This window comes from Echiichthys vipera (genome assembly GCF_963691815.1).
Source record: "Echiichthys vipera genome assembly, chromosome: 9".
Taxonomy (NCBI): Eukaryota; Metazoa; Chordata; class Actinopteri; order Perciformes; family Trachinidae; genus Echiichthys; species Echiichthys vipera.
The window spans coordinates 31629532-31648451 of NC_139834.1; the positions used below are offsets into that span (position 1 = coordinate 31629532).

Consider the following 18920-nt stretch of genomic DNA (forward strand, 5'->3'; position numbering starts at 1 on the left):
GGGGTCCTACCCTAGTGTGTCAGTATCTGATGGTGAGGGGTAGGGTCATGACAAAGTAACAGAATCAGAGAGCTGGAATGGAGCTGGTAATGGAATAGTGAACCAGTTCTTTATCCTTGCAAGGACACTGGAACTATCATGAAGTCTCTTGCATTCTCAGCCAGCATCTATTGGGTTTGGTTCAGTTTGTGATTTTCATTGTGAGTCATCTACGGTCATGAGGTAAATAAGATTGCAGATACAACTGAAATCTGTAGCTGAAATGACTTTAGAAAGATATAGAAAGACCTTTGAAGTCAATTTAGGGGATTTGGGGTATGATTATGACACCACCTGGCCACCTTCCTCTGGAGGATCTCTGGGCAGCTCTACCTAGGATATATCCGTTCTTGTTTGAATATGCCTCAGGATGCCCCAGAAAGAGCTAGATAAAAGGATGTCTAGGATGTCTTGCTTGGCCTGCTGCTGGGTCCTGGATCTGGACTAGGGCTGGGCAATAACTCACTATGATCATTTATCATCTTTCAATGTAATTGTATCATGATTAAGTCATATATTGTGATAATCAATAGCATTGTCAAATACTTGGTACTTTTCATTCGTCAAGTAATTAATTCATATAGGAGTTCACAAATATAGGCCTTACCATGTAGTTAATCCATATGGACTATCTATTTAATTCCAAGAAAACATGCAATATTGAGGTATACAGTATCTCACTGTACCCTCTACACTGTAAACCTAAATCTGAACAGTATTTTACTGTATTACTGTGATACAGTATCATACTGTAAACTGCAATGCAATCTGGGAGAAAAAAATGTTATTACAGCAAATGACAGCACTTTAAGAGAATGGCATTTTACAGGATTATACTGTAAACTTCACTGTAAACAGCTGAGCATCATGGGAAGGTGAAAAGTGCGGATACTAAAATTTGAAAAATGAACTGACATAGCAACCTTTTTATTATCTAGAAAAAAGGTTGTTTTTGTAGCTTGTGTTTTATTTTGGTTTATTTCAACTTTGATGCAGGTCTGCCAGCCAGTGTCTGTCACCACGAAGGCACAGTCACAGATATCCGGAGCGATCTGGCTCCCCCACTGTTTGACTACCTTTTTTTGAGGATTTCTCCAGTTGATTTTATCTGTCATTTAGAACAGTGTTAGAACAAAGGTGTTGGAAAATTTCGTTTTTTGCAAGCTGGTTAAAATTAGAGCACATCCGCATTTTGTCTCAATTTATATCAACATTAAAACAACACTGTTGGTTTTGCTGGAAGATAATGGAGTAACGTACAAAGTCTAACCTATAGTGCTTTGTGTGCCTGTTTTCACATGGATAAAAAGAGCCATGTTCTAGTTAGGTAAAATAAGCAAGTTTCAGCATTCTGTACCAGTTACATTGACATTAAAAAATACTGATGCTTTTGCTGGTAGATATTTTAACTTCTAATTTAGAAAGGTAGTAAGTCTAATTTAGTCCTTTGTGTTTTCTGCATGGGCAAAACTCTTTTATTACCTTTCTTTAAATTTTTGTTATTTGTGCCAAACTGTTGTAAAGATTAGCTATAAATTTTAATAGTTTTCATTTCAGTTTTATAGGCCTCATAATTAAATAAAAACTTTTTAAAAAGTTATATTATTATTCTTTTTTTGGACAAAGTAACTTATTTAAATCTTGGTTTTCATTTAATTTGCCAAAATGTTTCATTATGAACTGTGTAGGTACTTTTGGTTGATTGGATCAATAGTGTGACTATCAAATTAAATATTTGATAAAGAAAATTAATAAAGAAAATTAATAAAAATTAATAACTTTAATTTATTAAAAACTTCACACAGAGAACCAATTAAATGTAGGGCCTTGACTCACGTTCAGATTATGAGATTGAGTATTCTCAATAAACTTATCGTTAATCAAGAAAATATTAGTTATCACCAATAATTATCAAAGATAATTCTAGTTCAACTCTAGTTAAACCAGAGTTCCTCGGGGCACCACCGTCATAGACGGAGTGACAACTAATATAAAAGTCTCATTAAATATATTAAACTACTAATTAAGGGTTGAACACCGATAAATGGAATAGTTTAATTAGTTCAAGGATTTAAAAGTTATTTTCTCAGTAGAGGCTGGCTCATTCATCTTTGTGTAATATTAAATAAACAGACATATGGTAAACACAAACATTTATTAACAAATTAATAAATGCAACAAACAAAACACAATAAACTAACTAAAGCTAACAGCTAATGTGTGTGGGTGTGTGTGTGTGTGTGTGTGTGTGTGAGAATAAGACAAAGAGGATAGGTGGGGGCTTGGACCCCTGCAGAAAAGGTGTGAACATTTAGTTACACAAAAGCCCGCAGGCTGGAGATCTCAGTTCTTATTCAGGTTATGACAAAGTTACAATTCTATCTAGCCGTTCATACAGTCCTATAATATGTAGTAATGCCCAGTTGGTGATTGGTTACCAGTCCATGAGAAGGGAAAGATACGTTGCGTTGCTCGATGCCAATGGCTGGTCCTTGGAAGGAAGCTGGTTGAAGAAAGGTTCTTGTCTTGGTTGTTGCTCTTACGCAAAAGAGGACTCAGATCGCTCTTTGTTCTGCTCAGTTGAGTTGGTAACCGGTGGATGATCCTACTCAATACAGGCCATTTTCATGGCCGAGGGACAGTGGGAAGCTGGTCCCTGGATCCAGCAGGAGAGCGTCGAGTTGAGTGCAAGAGGAGAGTCCAAGGAAAAGTGGCCAAGAGAGAGAGAGAGAAAGTGGGTGTCCTACAGTTTTATAGACACCGATGATGTCATCACCAGAGGTCAGGTTAGCCAATAAACTAACAGTTTGGGGTCCCTTGAATTCACACCTGGGTGTGACCTGTGGGGGAGAAAGTCGCATGGCAGGCCTTTGTTTGTGACCATGCCTCAGCGATTGAGGCTGCCAGGCTTTGGGCCTAGTTCTCATAATCAAACTGAAGTTCCAGAAATTAACAATCATCTTTTGGGTGCCGGTTGCATCTACATACCCCCCGATGTCCTTGAGGCTGCACCCTATGTGCGGTTTTAAGGGCATCTTTCACAGTCCATAGATGTACATAGTTAATTTGTCAGTTAATTTAGTGTCTGCAACATTTTGGGCAGTTATTTCACTGGGAATTGGCTTAACACTACTAATATCTCGGCTAGGCAAGAACAAATGTTCCAGAACAAAATCTAAACATGACAATGGCACTATACGAAATACATAATAAACATTGTTTCTCAGCTACTCTTTAGGTTAGTGAGAACAGAAGTGTTAGTTATGTAAATGACTTAGGCTGAGATACATATGAGATGCAGCTGGCAATTGCATGATGACAGGTGTATGACTGGTGTGTCAATCATGAAATGTGTCCTAAACTAGTGTTTACCAGTGAGCTTATTACAAAATACAAGGAGCTGATCCAAAAGTATTTGCAAAGTTTGTACAAGCTGTTAAGTCCAATTACAATTTGGGTCTTATTGAGTTTGCTGCGGCTGCTTAAAAAATCAAAGTTTACCAATTTAACTGTAAGAAAAGTAAGGCTGCTGAGCTTCCATTAATCTTACTCAAGATCAATCAGTGCATACGGACTGTTACCTAAAGAACCGAGAGGAGCGGACTCTGGAGCTCTGTTGTTTGAAGTTCTTCTTAACTTTTGGCTCAGGGCTGTAACGCTGCCTGTAGCCGTGTACAGAAAGGCACTCAGAGGTGCTATCACTGTCGGATTCTGAGCTATGGTCAGAGATGCTGTGGTCATCATCTGAGCAGTGGTTTGGCAGGTCATTATGCTGGGCCAAGATCTCAGAATATGGCCTTCTACAGCTCCTGCTGCGGGCATGACTATCCCGTGGCAGCTGGCGGACATGGCATTTATGCTCTGTGTCCCTATGCTGTCTTTTGTCCCCCCCTTTCGATCTGTTCTGAGGGTGGGGTTCTGAGACAGAAGGTCTGTGTGACCTCACGGTGTTTGAGCTGCTGGAAGCAGATGTTGTTTCCCTTGCTTTGCAATTGACAACAGTTTCCCAAGCAACCTGTGCTATTTTCCTAACCTCGTTAAGAGAGATGTTATCTTTCCTTGTCTCAAGAATAACGTGCGTACGTATACAAGGAGGAAGATTCTGCAAGTACAGGGACTTAAAGGTTGGGTTCTCTTCTAAGCCTGGTGCATTCTTTCCTTGAAAGTATACGTGTCTCAAACGTCTATAGTAGTCTCTTGGACTCTCTTGACGGGAATGTTTAATTTGACTAGCTGCAACTGAAGAAGTGATTTCATCTGCAGTAGAAGAGAATTCTTCTGTTAGTGCATGATGGAGCTCATTGTAGTCATTTCTGACTCTGGGAGGTTGAGACTGTATAACTTTTTGGACAGCTTTTGAGCTGGTTTTCCACACAAGTTTAACTTTCTCTCTCTGTGTTGCATTGGGCAGGTCAATTAGATTCTGATCTAATTCCCTAAAATGGTCCTCAATGTTATGATCGCAGTTGTCTGGATCAAACATGTCCATATCTTTGGCTAGAAGCTCAAGCTCCTCAAGGCGGGGACATTGTGAGGTCTTATTTGTGAAGGCAAGACTGCGCTGTTTTACTCTGACAGACAATGTTAGTTTGCCGGTGAAAGTTCAGGAGCAAATATCTCAACACTGACTCATTAGATGTGTCACTGAGAAGGGAGTCTATTTCTTTACTGCACTCATTTAAGTTCAATGTGTTAATGAACTCAGGATAGCCAGGCTCGAGGCTCTGTGCTAGGGAAGAAATTAAATTCTCTACACATGGGTTCTCCATTGTTAAAAATGGAAGGTGGGATTAAAACTTGTTGTCTAGTACAACAATGCAATTGTTTTGGCTCTGGTGTTGCTTGGCAGACACCTTGTGATGTGACAGGCAGACACCTTGTGATGTGACAGGCAGTACACTAGCCCTAAACAACAGTTTCTCTGGTCTACACTATGTGGGTAGCTTGCTTCCTGCACGGGGACGGGCAACTACAGCACCATGTGATTCTGGGACCAGAATTTACACTAACTGAGATGCAAGGCAGTCAGTCAGGGAATTATATCTGTTAAGTACTACGCAAGCTGAGACACATGGAAGAAACAGCTGGGTATGTAACTTTATTTCACAGTGGCTGGTAGCACACTGTGGTTCTATCTATCTCCACTCAGGTTTAAATGCAAGGCAGTTCCAACAAGGTTCAAGCTCTCCTGGTTCATAGGGCCGGGGGCACGCTATGAGTTAAGGGGAAGGAGCACTTAATTTAGCAATAACTTATTACAAGACTCATTAGATTGCATTGAATATGTGATATTCAAATGCTAAACCAAACTTGAATAGCTAGCAGCAATAGCAAAATCTTAAGTGTAACTATCAGGCTTACAAAGGTTATCAATATTCTCAAATTGCTTTAGCTAAATTTGGAGAATGAATCAAATAACACCACTTTATACTTGTTTGTAAGTACAGCTGGAAGTCTACTCTTGTGGAAGACAAGTGGGGTTCAATGTAACGACTTTTGGAACATTTTCGATGAAAAATCCAAAAATTGTAAAATGTCCAAAAATATGACAAATATTCACACAATTATGAATTATTGCCAACAGCCAACATAACTAAGCCTCACTCAGGGCGCCAATGTAGATACTTTAGGTTAATTGGATCAATAGTGTGACTATCAAATGAAATATTTGATAAAGAAAATTAATAAAGAAAATTACTACAAATTAATAACTTTAATTTATTAAAAACTTCACACGGAGAAAAAATTAAATATAGGGCCTTGACTTGCGTTCAGATTATGAGATTGAGTATTCTCATTAACTTATCGTTAATCAAGTAAATACTAGTTATCACCAATAATTATCAAAGATAATAAAGAAAAAATTACTCAAATTAAACCAGAGTTCCTCGGGGCACCACCGTCATAGACGGAGTGACAACTAATATAAAAGTCTCATTAAATATATTAAACTACTAATTAAGGGTTGAACACCAATAAATGTAATAGTTTACTCAGTTGAAGGATTTAAAAGTTATTTTCTTAGTAGAGGCTGGCTCATTCATCTTTGTGTAATATTAAATAAACAGAAATAACAAATTACAACAAATTAACAAATTAATAAATGCAACAAACAAAACACAATAAACTAACTAAAGCTAACAGCAAATGTGTGTGTGTGTGTGTGTGTGTGTGTGTGTGTGTGTGTGTGTGTGTGTGTGTGTGTGTGTGTGTGTGTGTGTGTGTGTGTGTGTGTGTGTGTGTGTGTGAGAATAAGACAAAGAGGAGAGGTGGGGGCTTGGACCCCTGTAGAGAAGGTGTGAACGTTAAGTTACACAAAAGCCAGCAGGCTGGAGATCTCAGTTCTTATTCAGGTTATGACAAAGTTACAATTCTATCTAGCTGTTCATACAGTCCTATAATATGTAGTAATGCCCAGTTGGTGATTAGTTACCAGTCCATGAGATGGGAAAGATACGTTGGGTCCTTGGAAGGAATCTGGTTGAAGAAAGGTTCTTTTCTTGGTTGTTGCTTTTATGTAAAAGAGGATTCAGATCGCTCTTTGTTCTGCTCAGTTGAGTTGGTAACCGGTTGATGATCCTACTCAATACAGGCCATTTTCATGGCCGAGGGACAGTGGGAAGCTGGTCCCTGGATCCAGCAGGAGAGCGTCGAGTTGAGTGCAAGAGGAGAGTCCAAGGAAAAGTGGCCAAGAGAGAGAGAGGAAGTGGGTGTCCTACAGTTTTATAGACACCGATGATGTCATCACCAGAGGTCAGGTTAGCCATGAACAGTTTGGGGTCCCTTGCATTTACACCTGGGTGTGACCTGTGGGGGAGAGAGTTGCATGGCAGGCCTTTGTTTGTGACCAGGCCTCAGCGACAGAGGCTGCCAGGCTTTGGGCCTAGTTCTCATAATCAAACTGAAAGTTCCAGAAATTAACAATCATCTTTGGGGTGCCGGTTGCACCTACAACTGTGTAATCATAACTGTGAAACAAAGTAAAGCTTACTCGTGTAAGTTTAACAAAAAAATAAATGAATAAAAAAAACACAAAAAAACATGTAAGTTTAACAGCATGCCCTATTACTTGCCTCTTACCTCTTAAGTAATTGTGCTCTATACAACAAACAAATTGAATATTTAAGTGCATTTGTGATTGAGGCCAATTTTATAATAAATTTGGCTGGAAATAATAACTTCTAATATCTCACAAAGGAAATAACTGGCACTACACATGAGGTTATTTCTTTCAAACATACATATTTACATACTGATTCCATTATTTTTGTGATTTCTGTTAACGGTTTCTAACTTGTAATCTTTTTCTTACGCCCAATAATGCAAACATGCAAAGGAACATCCTTCATGCTTAGGCTTGCTGTACTCTTCTTCTCCTACTGCAACCTCAACCTTCAGTATCAACATTATGCAGGTAGCTTCTTTTTCACATCTACTGTACTGCAGAGCTTGACAAGATTGACTTTTCCTTACACAAGACCATTGTCCAATAACCTGTAGTGATAGCCAATGTTGCCCCTGACACAAGAACAGCAACTACAGCCTCTAATAATATTGTTATTGTCATTACTCCTTCTTTTTAACATGGTTCAACATTCTGCATCACTACATTGTACTGAACATGCTCTTAATTGATATGTTGCATTCATAGACTGATAGCACCTGAAAGAAAAATATTTTTGTTTCTCTATATTGTTTTATAAAAGCTACATGGACATCAATCCTGAGAGGGGGACAAAACAAGCTTTGATTTTGTAGAGACTGATTTGAGCAGCTGTTTGCAGCAGGTACACTTTTTTCATGAATGTGCTGTCACGACAGTTGGTGTATACATACTTGTACAGGGCATCTCAGGTGGGTCAGAGTCAGTGCGGTAGTAGCTGTTGCGACAAACACAATTTGTTGCTCCCTCGCTGGTGGTTCGGCTGTTAATTGGGCACTGCAGACATTTGTGGTCTCCCTGAGCTGCCTTGAAGAAGCCTGATACACAAGCTGTATGGGAAATATATAGCAGTGGAGGAGGCGCAGGGTGCACATAAAAAAAGAGGAAGGACAGAAAAAATGAATGAGACCAGCAAGCTTGCTGCATTAGTATCCGAACCAACAGTATTTGTAATAATCAGATCCTAAAATACTATGTCTGAGTTTTTTTATCCCTATGTTTTGCCAAAGAGAATATGTTTAGTCGTGATAGCCCAGACATCTGCATCTCATAAAGGTCAGTTCATTGTAGTGACATGTACTGGGACTCCTTCAGATGCTCTCAGCTCTCAGAACACAGTTGAGGGCACCGTCTTGGATACTAAAAAGAAAAAAATAAGCCTTTTCAACAGTCTCTTTTTTTTCCATCTGTAAATGTATGATGGTAGATGCTTACTGTCTGCCACTGTGACTTAAAATGTGATGATAAATATGGCCCAAATATGTTTTATCTCCACCACAGTATAAAACAACAGAACACCAAGCCTTGAAAGACAGGATTATAATGCAATTTAAAGGTGTACCTACAACCAAATAGTGCAAAAATAATGCAAATAACTAAATAGTATATTAATATAAGGGCATTATGGGCTATGCATATCATCACAATTTGCTTCTATTTACATTTAAAGCAGCGCCCCAACTCTTTTGGAAACGGGGTTGTGTACCATGCCTCTAACCCAACATCAGCTGGGTTCTACTCCATGACACACATATATACGTAGGTATCCGTTATAAATATTCTGATGGTCATACAAAATTAAAGTTTATCATAGCTTAAGTTTTCCATTGTTTATGCAGTGGTTGTTTTGTTTCTCCAATGTAGAGATCTTAGCATTCCTCGTTGCAATGGACAGCATAAACCAGATTGCTTTTGTTGGTGTGTGGTGTTCTGTCCTTGGGATGTACTAGTCTCTGTCTGAGTGTGTTACTGGGTTTGAAATACACAGGGATGCAATGTTTGTTGAATATGAGATGTTGTTGGAGAAACAAGACAACACTGCACAAACACATGGCCCAACACAGGAGAGCAAACTCCTCAGGTCTGGACTCTGCTGTCCACTTACATCTCAAGGAGAAAGCCCACTCCTTTGATGACAACAATGTCCACATCCTGGACAAAGAGGACAGATGGAAAGACGAGTAAAAGAAGCCATCTATGCAAAAGTAGAGAAACCATCGCTAAACAGAGGAGGAGGACTGAGACACCACTTAATCTCCAATTTACAATGCAGCCTTGTCATCCCTTCCCAGGAGATTCAACAATCTAACCTCAAAGAACAAATGTTCACAAATGTGAAAGGTTAAATATCTGGATCTCCACACCAGTTAGTTGGACCAGTCGCAGCCTGGTCAGATGCGTACATTAACTAATGAAGCCTCTTGGAGGAGAGGTAAAATGTCTTTCTAGACAAATAACCAAGTCCAGTTGCTTTTGATGGAAATTGCTTTGGGGATGAATATTTATTATTATGCTAATTTTTTATGTATATTTTTAATGAATTATAGTCATGTATTTTGTATTGGCAGCTCATTATGTTTGTCAGAAATGATGTTAGTTGTGCTACTGTCATTCCTCTAGCCTCTGTGTTATGGTTAAAGCTAATAACGTAGTAACAATAACCTTACAAACAATAAATCTGTAATGTAAACTTGCCTTTGGCTAATATTAATAATTAACTAGCATTAGCCAGGAGATAGAGGCAGCACCGGCAAGAAAACACTTTTCAAACATGTAATTTAATGAACGCCAATCTAAAAGATAGACTCACAAAGCTAACATTAGTAACAAGCTCACGTCGGTAGTTTATGCAGTTGAGCTTAACACAGATGTTGCATTAAGTGATTCTTTTGTTTCTGCTTTTGAGTGACGTTATTAAAGCCAAACATTGTGACAAACAGTAATGTAAGCAGCAGACCAGGATGAAATTAGTTTGAAGTTGGATATTCAGATAGGCTGGGACAGGCGTTAATATCCATCTACTATCCAACTTAGAACTAACTTCACCCCAGTCAGCAGCAGGTGACGTGCTCTCTGTGTCATCTGTGGAGTGTGGCCGCTCACACATCTCTGTGGAGATAATTACTTTCTGCTCCTGATGTCAATGCTCCAAAAAGGACAGAAATAAAAAAATTGTGCACAAGTCTCAAATCTTGAGTCCGAGTCCAGTTTCAAGTCACATTTGTGTGCGACTTAAGTGCAACTCAAGTCTGAATCTCAAACTCGAGTCCCCATCTCTGTAACCATGCATTGAGTCTAAACTAACATTCACCAGTTACCTTCCACACATTTTTACCCACAACTTCATCTGAATCTTCAGATTTGTGTGTGCCCAAATATTTGACACTGGATTACTTTTAGGGATGTGAGGCTTTGGAAAAAACATCAATTGTATGTAGAATCTTGGGGACTGCAGGCAGGTGCTTCATAGAGAAGGATCTATCATCAACTGACTGATGATAAAAATTGACCAAAATAAAGAATTGACAAAAATACAGAATTGGGCGTCATGTTAGTATGCATGCACTGGGACACGCTGTCACGCTTGTTTACTCCGGAGAACAGCTGAGATATGGCGCTATACCGCCTTAATGCCAGCCTGTATAGCAGCCAGACCAGTTGATATTCCACCCGAACTCTGGAGAAAAACACACCGGAGACGCAGAGGTGGGAAGCAACGTCTGGGCAATAGAGGAGGGTCGAGATGGGACGGGCTTTTGGCGAGGAGAAGATTGAAGCCGTGTCTCCCCTCTGTTGTTATGGGAAATGTACGGTCTCTGTACAACAAAATGGATGAGCTAACGGCGCTAACGCAGAGCCACCCAGAGTACCGTGAGTGCAGTCTGATCTGTTTAATGGAGACATGGCTGCACAGGGACATTACGGACCAGAACGTCTCCGTGGATGGCTTCCACACCATTTGGGCTGTCCGGGATTGCACCGAGAGCTGTAAGCGGAATGGAGGGGGGGCTTGCTGTTCTAGTAAACAGCAGATGGTGTAATCCTGGTCATATCATCATTAAAGAACAGCTCTGTAGCCCGGATGTTGAACTGCTGGCTGTTGGACTCCATCCATACTGCATGTCATCATCGTTGTTCTTTACATCCCTCCCTCTGCAAACCTGACATCATGCCTGCAGCATCATACACACCACCATCATGTCGGGAGACTTTAACCACGTCACCTTGGATAGCGTATGCTAACATTAAGGATGCCCTCCCCCCCCTCTGGGCAGGTCAGATCATAACCTGGTTCACCTCAAACCCTGCTATGTGCCTTTGGTGAAGAGGAAGCCTACGACCACAAGGACTGTGAGGAGGTGGTCTGAGGAGTGCAATGTCCCAGCTCGGACTGTACACCAACAATAAACCCTGGATCTCCAAGAACATTAAGGCCATCCTGAATGAAAAGAAGAGAGCGTTCAGAGACGGCAACCGTGAAGAGGTGAGGAGAGTGCTGGGGGTACTGAAACTGAAAATCAGGGAAGCTAAAGACAATTATAGGAGAAAGCTGGAGAACAAACTCCAGCGAAACAACACGAGCGATGTGTGGAGTGGCATGAGAACCTTCATCGGGTTCCAGAAGACTGGTAGCACAGGGTTGGAGGACCGTGTGGACCAGGCCAACAAACTGAACCTGTTTTTCAATAGGTTTGATACTGCGGCCCATCCCCCACGTTACTCTGCTGCTGGCTGCCCTTCAACTACTGCCACTTTACCTCCCCCTATTCCTCTTCCTTACAGACCCCTTGTCTGCCCCTCACCACCTCACTTCACACCTACCTGTTCCACTTTCCTCCCTGCTCTATATCATGTCCTCCACAAACTGATGACCTCAGCCCTACCCCTGCGGACACCTCTACAGTGTCCTTCATGCTTGACCTGGTGAGAAGAAAGCTGTGTCCCTGTGCTGTGGAAGACGTCCTGCCTCGTGCCTGTGCCAATGATGCCGCATCCCAGTGGCTCCATGACTACAGATCGGTGGCCCTGACGTGCCACATCATGAAGACCATGGAGAGACATGTCCTGGAGCTAAGGCATATGGTCAGGCCCTTCACTGATCCACTACAGCTCGCTTACCAGGCCCGCTTGGGAGTTGAGGACTGCATCACCTACCTGCTGAACAGAGTCTACAGTCATCTAGACAAGCCTGCGAGCACTGTGAAAGTCATGTTCTTTGACTTCTCCAGTGCATCCAACACCATCCTTCCGGCTCTACTGGGTGAGAAGATGGCTGCGATGCAGGTGGAGGCCCCCATCGTGTCCTAGATTGTGGATTACCTGATGGGCAGACCACAGTATGTACACCAACAGAATTGTGTGTCTGACAGGGTGGTCAGCAACACTGGGGCCCCACAGGGGACTGTCCTCTCTCCCTTTCTCTTCTCCCTCTTCACCTCAGACTCCTGCCACCTTCAGAAGTTTTCTGATTCTGACATACACACCTTATTTTTACCTTGTTTGCACATTTCATTTAGTAAATGTTGCTTTTTGCTTATATTAAGTTGTATACATCATTAAAAGTTTAGGACACTCCAAACTGCTTTTGTCCACAATAAAACATCTCCTCAAGCCACAAACTCTTTCACATACTGATACCAAACAAAAGCAGGGCAACAGCTCCATCACCCTATTCAGAATAAAAGACACCAGCTTCTCTGTTCTCTTCAGCTCCCCTGCTGTCTGTCCCCACTGCTGACCCAAAGCCTTGGATTTTCCAGCCTCTCTGCTGCTTATCAAGGATCTCTCAGCAGGAGTTTTGCTGTATACCCTGAACAGGACTCCATTGCCATAATTCAATCGGGAGGTGACAAGAGCATGGATGGGGGACTCGGCGACAGAATCTGAGAGGGCTGGTCGGAGTCCTGAGATGTTTTTGAGGTGGAAGAAGGCGAATTTGGTGACTGATTTGATGTGTGACTGGAAATCTCCAACGTTCCAGAGGAGTGACCTGGGTTCCATGAGCATAGTATTCTTGCCGTTGAGTTGGATGAATTAGGTTGGATGACATCCAGGTTCAAGACAGTCGACAACACACTGTGGGGGGAGAAGCTGCTAATGTAGCTGCAAACGTTAGCAGCCAATCGCTTGCTGACTGGAGGGTGGCTGGCTATGTTCCCAGGCAGCAGGGACTAAATGCACTGAGACAGTTGAGAGGCTGTCCAGGGATATACCTCACATTATCATTGACCAAGGGGTATCTAGTGACTCGTAAGCAGCAGGGAGAAGAATTGTCTGGCCAGCTAGCAATTGGCTGCTCTCTAAATCGGGGATGTTACTGTACCCAGCCGACAAGGGCTAACAGGCAGTATAGTGTTGCCTTGGAAGGAGCCCTTATTGGTACCGGTAATAATGGATAATGGCAGAAAGGCAAGATGCAGCAGTAGAGGTCTGGTGAAACGGCTCAAGTACAAAACAAGTAGGAAAATAAAATATCCGTACAAACCAAAACAAAGTAGATATCAGAAATTATATAGAGAGAGATACACAGATCAGCTCAGAGGGAGAAGCAGCAACAGACAGTGCCAGCATCCTCTCCCTTGAGACAAATGTTTTCCAGTCATTTGGCAAATTGGTTTGTCATTGATCTATACCAAAATCATACCTTCAATCTGTGGTGGCCTTGTGGTTTCAGGTTTTTTCTGATACAATGACAATGCTATTGTAGTTCCTTAAGGCTTTTTGGGCGGTCTTACAACAAATTTGTTCCTCATCATAAAACCCAATTTTAGACTATTTAATTTGGTTTACACATCCACTTTTGTTTGATATATGTTTAATTTAAGATGATGTGACCAAAAAAAGGGCAGGGTAGCGTCTGCTGGGACAAGAAATGAGGAAAACAAAACAGAGTTGTCATATAGTAGGTCTTACCTCTGCAGGTTGTACCATTTTCTACCGCCTCGTACCCAGCTTTGCACATGCAGCGCCCGATAGGTACCATCCACTCCCCGTCCCCGTTGCAGTACAGCTTGATGGGTACATCCACCTCTTCCCCATTGGGAACACACACCCCTCTGGCTGCCACCAGAGAGGTGCTCTCTGCTCCAGACAGAGTCTCAGAGAAGATGGCGCCATTCTGGATCACACGGGGACATTTCCTGTAGAAAACTCGAACAGCGATTAGGGACATACAGGCACCATAATCCTGGAAAGCGAGGTAGAAGCCATTACGTGATACAGGTCCAAAACTCCGAACTTCACTGTTGATCTTCATGATGCGGCCTCCAAGATCAACCTTAGAGAAGCTCTCATCCGCAGCTATAGTGTCCACTTTCACCCAGGGGTTCTCCATCCAGGTTGGGGACGATTTTGTGGCTGTGTCTGAGTCAGACTCATAGTAATACAAGTTGAAAGTCTCCTTGCAGGAGCCAGGGACATTGGGTATGGAACTGCAGTCTCGCACTGAGAACTTCATCTGGACATGGATGCGCTGAGCACCTCGGCGGCGGACATATTTGGTGCGTACCCAGTTGTTCTGGCTGCTATCAAAGACATTGCACACCTGGTATGTTCTGATGGTGTTCATATTTTCATCATAGCCACTAACTTCTTCCCACTAGAAGACAGACAAGAAAAATAACTATTTAATCAATGAAACAACAAATGTAAAAAATCTACAAATACTTGACAGTCACAGTTATTATTAAGAGCAACAAAGAATTCCAACCGAAACAGCAAAATAGGTCGCTTGCAGTTTTGGGATTACTTCACTATGCTTTTGGCAGTAGCTAGACTTCTAGCATTTTATTTTTAAAATGAAAATCCCCTAACTCTGCAGTGATTAATATTGTATTTAAAACATTTAACCCCTTGACTTGTACTGGTCAAGACATATTGTCTTTCAGAGGTTGTAGCAAGCTCAGTTTAAGAGATAAAGTGATCAATGAAACTAGACAATCTGAAAATCGATTGGTACCAACCATAACATAAAATAACCATAACACGCTAGCTTGTCGGGAAGGGGGCTTAATAATGCTCAAAGCTTAGGCTATTGGCAACAGAAAAAAACATTTTCAAAGGAATTTGTTGACCTCTGACCTCAAAATATCTGAATGAAGATTGGTTCTATGCACAATGTCCATTTTATGATAATTCCAGATAGTTTGAGGCAAAACATGCAGTTTTTGTCATGCAATACAATGCATTATTTTCACCTATTCTAAAATGGAATATTATTATATATTATATATTGAATATATCTGCATACTGGGGTCCATAAACCGTCTTGAACTGCATATATTGAGTCTGACTGGAAAGCCGAGTCTCTTTTGGATTCAATAACACCACGTACATTCATGTGTAATGATGTTAGTCCCCATAGTAGCTATTTCATTGTAGTGAGAGCATTTTGATCTCACTGTATGAAATGAGCTGTTGTTACCTCTAGGATAACTACAGCCTTATAAAACATTGCATACACAAACTAGAGACCTTGGACATTTAGGAGGATTATTGATAATAAGGGGGGTTTCTGAGTGCTCAACATTCATCCATCCATCCGTCTTCAACCACTTGTCGCGGGGGGCTGGAGCTGATCCCAGCTGTCATTGGGCGTGAGGCGGAGTACACCCTGGACAGGACGGCCGTCTATCACAGGGCACATAGTGACAAACAGAGACAGACAAACATTCACACTCACAGTCACACCGGCGGGCAGTTTAGAGTCACCAATTAACCTAACACATGCATTTTTTTGGACTGTGGGAAGAAGCTGGAGAGAACCCACGCAGATACGGGGAGAACATGCGAACTCCACACAGAAGGGTCCCCAGCCTGGAATCGAACCAGCAACCCACTTGCTGGTTCGATGCGACAGTGCTAACCTTCCCACCAGTATCAGAAATCTCCAGATTTCAAAAGTCGATTTTTTTTTTTTTTAAATTAAAGCCTGGCATCATATTTAGGCAATGCAATGAAGATAAACAGAGTTGGCTGTAATGCCAATGCACTCTGGTAAGGCAACTGTAGATGCTAGGGGGCAGCAGTATGCTGGAAATGTATTGACAGAATTGTAGGAAAATACACCCTCCGACCATAAAGTGGGTTGCAATGACAGAGTGGTGCTGTCTGTAGTTCTGCATGTTGACTCAACAGGAAAAAAGCAGCTGAAGAGGTAACGTGAAACTGACAGCTACAGTTAGCTGAAAACATAAACTGAAATTTGAGATAACCGTGTCTTGCCATGTTTCTGGTGACTCAAACTCACAGGACCTGACTGGACTGACATTTATCATATTTATTCAGACGGTTCTCCGCTGTGGAGCCGAATCAACGTGAAGACGAGCCATGACCATCCTGTTGTCTGTGGATTTCATCATTGTTCACATGTGTTTTTAAATCAGTCTATTTGTCCACCAAAATGAAAACTTTAGCGAGGGTTAACACTATTAGACTGAAGCACTGTTTGTCTGGCACCTCTGAATAACTCAGCACATGAATCAGCAGAAGTCAGCTGAATGTCATAAATAAAATCCAGGTTGGATATTGTTTTTGAAGTTGCCGATTTTCATGTGCTGAGTCATTGTTCAGTCATGCACTTATTACACAGAATTAAGTCTCTGATCAGATCAGAATAGGACATCTGCATTTCCTTTTTGAAGCTTAAGACACAGTGACAGCACAATGTGTAATCTCAGTTTAAATGGCGAAAATTGTGAAATAACAAATGTTTTAGTTTGTCTTTTCTTTTTCTTTCTTTTCCCATTTAATACTGTAGGTCCGGGATTGAACCTGTCTATCTGCCCTGAGGACGTGAAGCCGCAGAACCGGAGGAACTCAGCTGTTGATTTTTTCCTTCATTGAGTTCTGGTGAACTGTTACAGTGATACCGTGGTGTGTTTGTGAAGCTAATGATTGCACGGTGTGAGTAGTTTTTGATACAAACTCCACGATGGTAAATGGCCCATCAACTCGAACAGAAGGATTAAGAAACTGGGGGGAGCAGTGTCAGGCAAGTTACTTGTTTGCAGCGAGTCTACTTTTTCTGAATGAAATACGAATACGAAAACTTTAATGTCAATACAATTAAAAACACAATAATAACACACATAAAACAACCAGTTTGGACAGAACATTTCATAAAGAACGACTTGAATAAATTATAAAAATAAATGAATAATAAAATGAAGTTCCCATGTATAACATAGCTTATTTTTGACAATGTAAAAAAAGATTATTTTTCTTGTCCTTGTCCGTATTATTATTATTATTATGACTACCAGTGGCGGCTGCTGGTCTTTCAAGGAGGGGAAGCACATTTTTCCGGCCTACATCATAAATGTGTTTGTTTATTTATATGTAAATTCTACCCTTCGTTCCTTTTCAAGAAAATGATCTGTGACCTTGTCGTACCAACTAGGCGTCTTTTCCAGGGACTTGACCAGTGTCCTTTCAATGGCCAGCAGAGCTAGGCCCAGCTGGAGTTGCTGCGCCAGTGCTCGTTGGGGAAAGAAACCGCAGAATGAAAGAACAGAGTCACCAAACACAACCCTAGTCGTATTTAACAAAGACAAAGTCTCTGGGGATCGGTAAAGTCTCTGGATCAGTTCAGAACAACGGAATGAAAAACTTGGAAAATGCTCCGTTGTATGTTTATTCTTTAAGATCGCTGATTCCCTCATTTAGCTGCCAATCAAAAAAGGATTCCGCCTCAGACAGCTCATCCAATCATCATGCAGAAGCCGAGCAACCGGGCCAGCCCACTGTCCCATAGACCCCCAGAGACGCTGAGCATCCAATGGGCGGGACAAAGTCCAGCATTTATCCAATGAGCTTCTAGTTTGGCTGCAGTGGAACAACCTGCTCTACGCTTCCCCACTGTAGTCAGAAGAAGCTGAGCGTCAGACTGTGTAAAGCGCTGTGGTGCTGTGGGGATGAATGAGAAGGAAGCTGTGATGAGTAGCGGATTCTGAACAAAAGATGAAGCCTACTTTTATTAGGTCCCAGAGCAGACGGCTGGTGCTAAAGCAACTGCTGGGTCCGGTGGTTAAAGCAGGCGCCCGTGAACAGAGGCTAAAACTCCACGCCACAGCAGCCTGGGTTTGATTCTGACCTCTGTTCTCGCTCCACATAGCCTTTTTTTGTGTACTTCATTCGCAAATTGTTTTCATCTTGTTTCTCCCATTGCCCATCTGTACTCATCTTGGCTGCTAACATGTGCCACCTGCCACAAAGCAGGTTCAACAAACTCTGAGTCTAACCCTGAACTCTGAGTTGATCTACTCTGAGATAGGAAACTCGTCGGAGTCTTTGGTTCAAGAACAGCTGATTTGCGTTAGTTTGATCAACTCAGAGTAGTTTGACCTGGAGTGCGTGCACCACAAGTATAAAAAGACAGTCATGTGGAGCCCTGATTCGACGAGTCACCATGGCAACGGGGACGAGGAGGGCTACGCTACCACTGGAATTGGAAATATTAATGCGCTCATACGGTGAGTTTGAGCGCATTTTTCGCTGAAAGTGTAACACCGCTGCAGCAGCAAAAGAGAGGGTGACGGCGTGGGAGAACATTGCTGCTCGGGTCAATGCGTAAGTGACTAAATGTAGTCCTTTGCAATCACAATAATATCACAGGGGGAACTGCTTGAGTGGTAGTCTATAAGTTTATTTCATTGAGGTGCAGTTCCACGGGGGAGAAGCGCACTTGTCAGCAGCTTAAGATGAAACATAAAAACATTAAAGTTCAAACAGGTAAAAAATCAGCACAATCTCATGGTGACGCCTCATTTTGAGCATGTTTTACATTTTAAATAAATATAACCGTAAGTGGCTGTTTTATATGTTGTATATAAAAAACTCCCATTTGCAAAAAACGTAGCGCAACACACAATGTCTGAACATGACTTTGGTTGTTAATGTTGGAAATGTAAGGATGAGGTTGTGAATGTAAATGATGGAC

At 41.7% G+C, this 18920-nt stretch overlaps 1 protein-coding gene across 3 annotated transcripts in view; it reads right to left on the reverse strand.

The window, feature by feature from the left end:
• LOC310951301 (ephrin type-B receptor 2-like) overlaps positions 1-18920 on the reverse strand; it is a gene marked incomplete at both ends in the record, with an annotated part of 99826 nt that overhangs the window by 24626 nt on the left and 56280 nt on the right. For all 3 annotated transcript variants that reach the window (XM_083919453.1, XM_083919452.1, XM_083919451.1), the window contains 2 exons: positions 7876-8031; positions 13895-14579. In XM_083919453.1, the coding sequence (XP_083775579.1) occupies positions 7876-8031; positions 13895-14579 (841 nt within the window). The remainder of the gene's footprint in view (positions 1-7875; positions 8032-13894; positions 14580-18920) is intronic.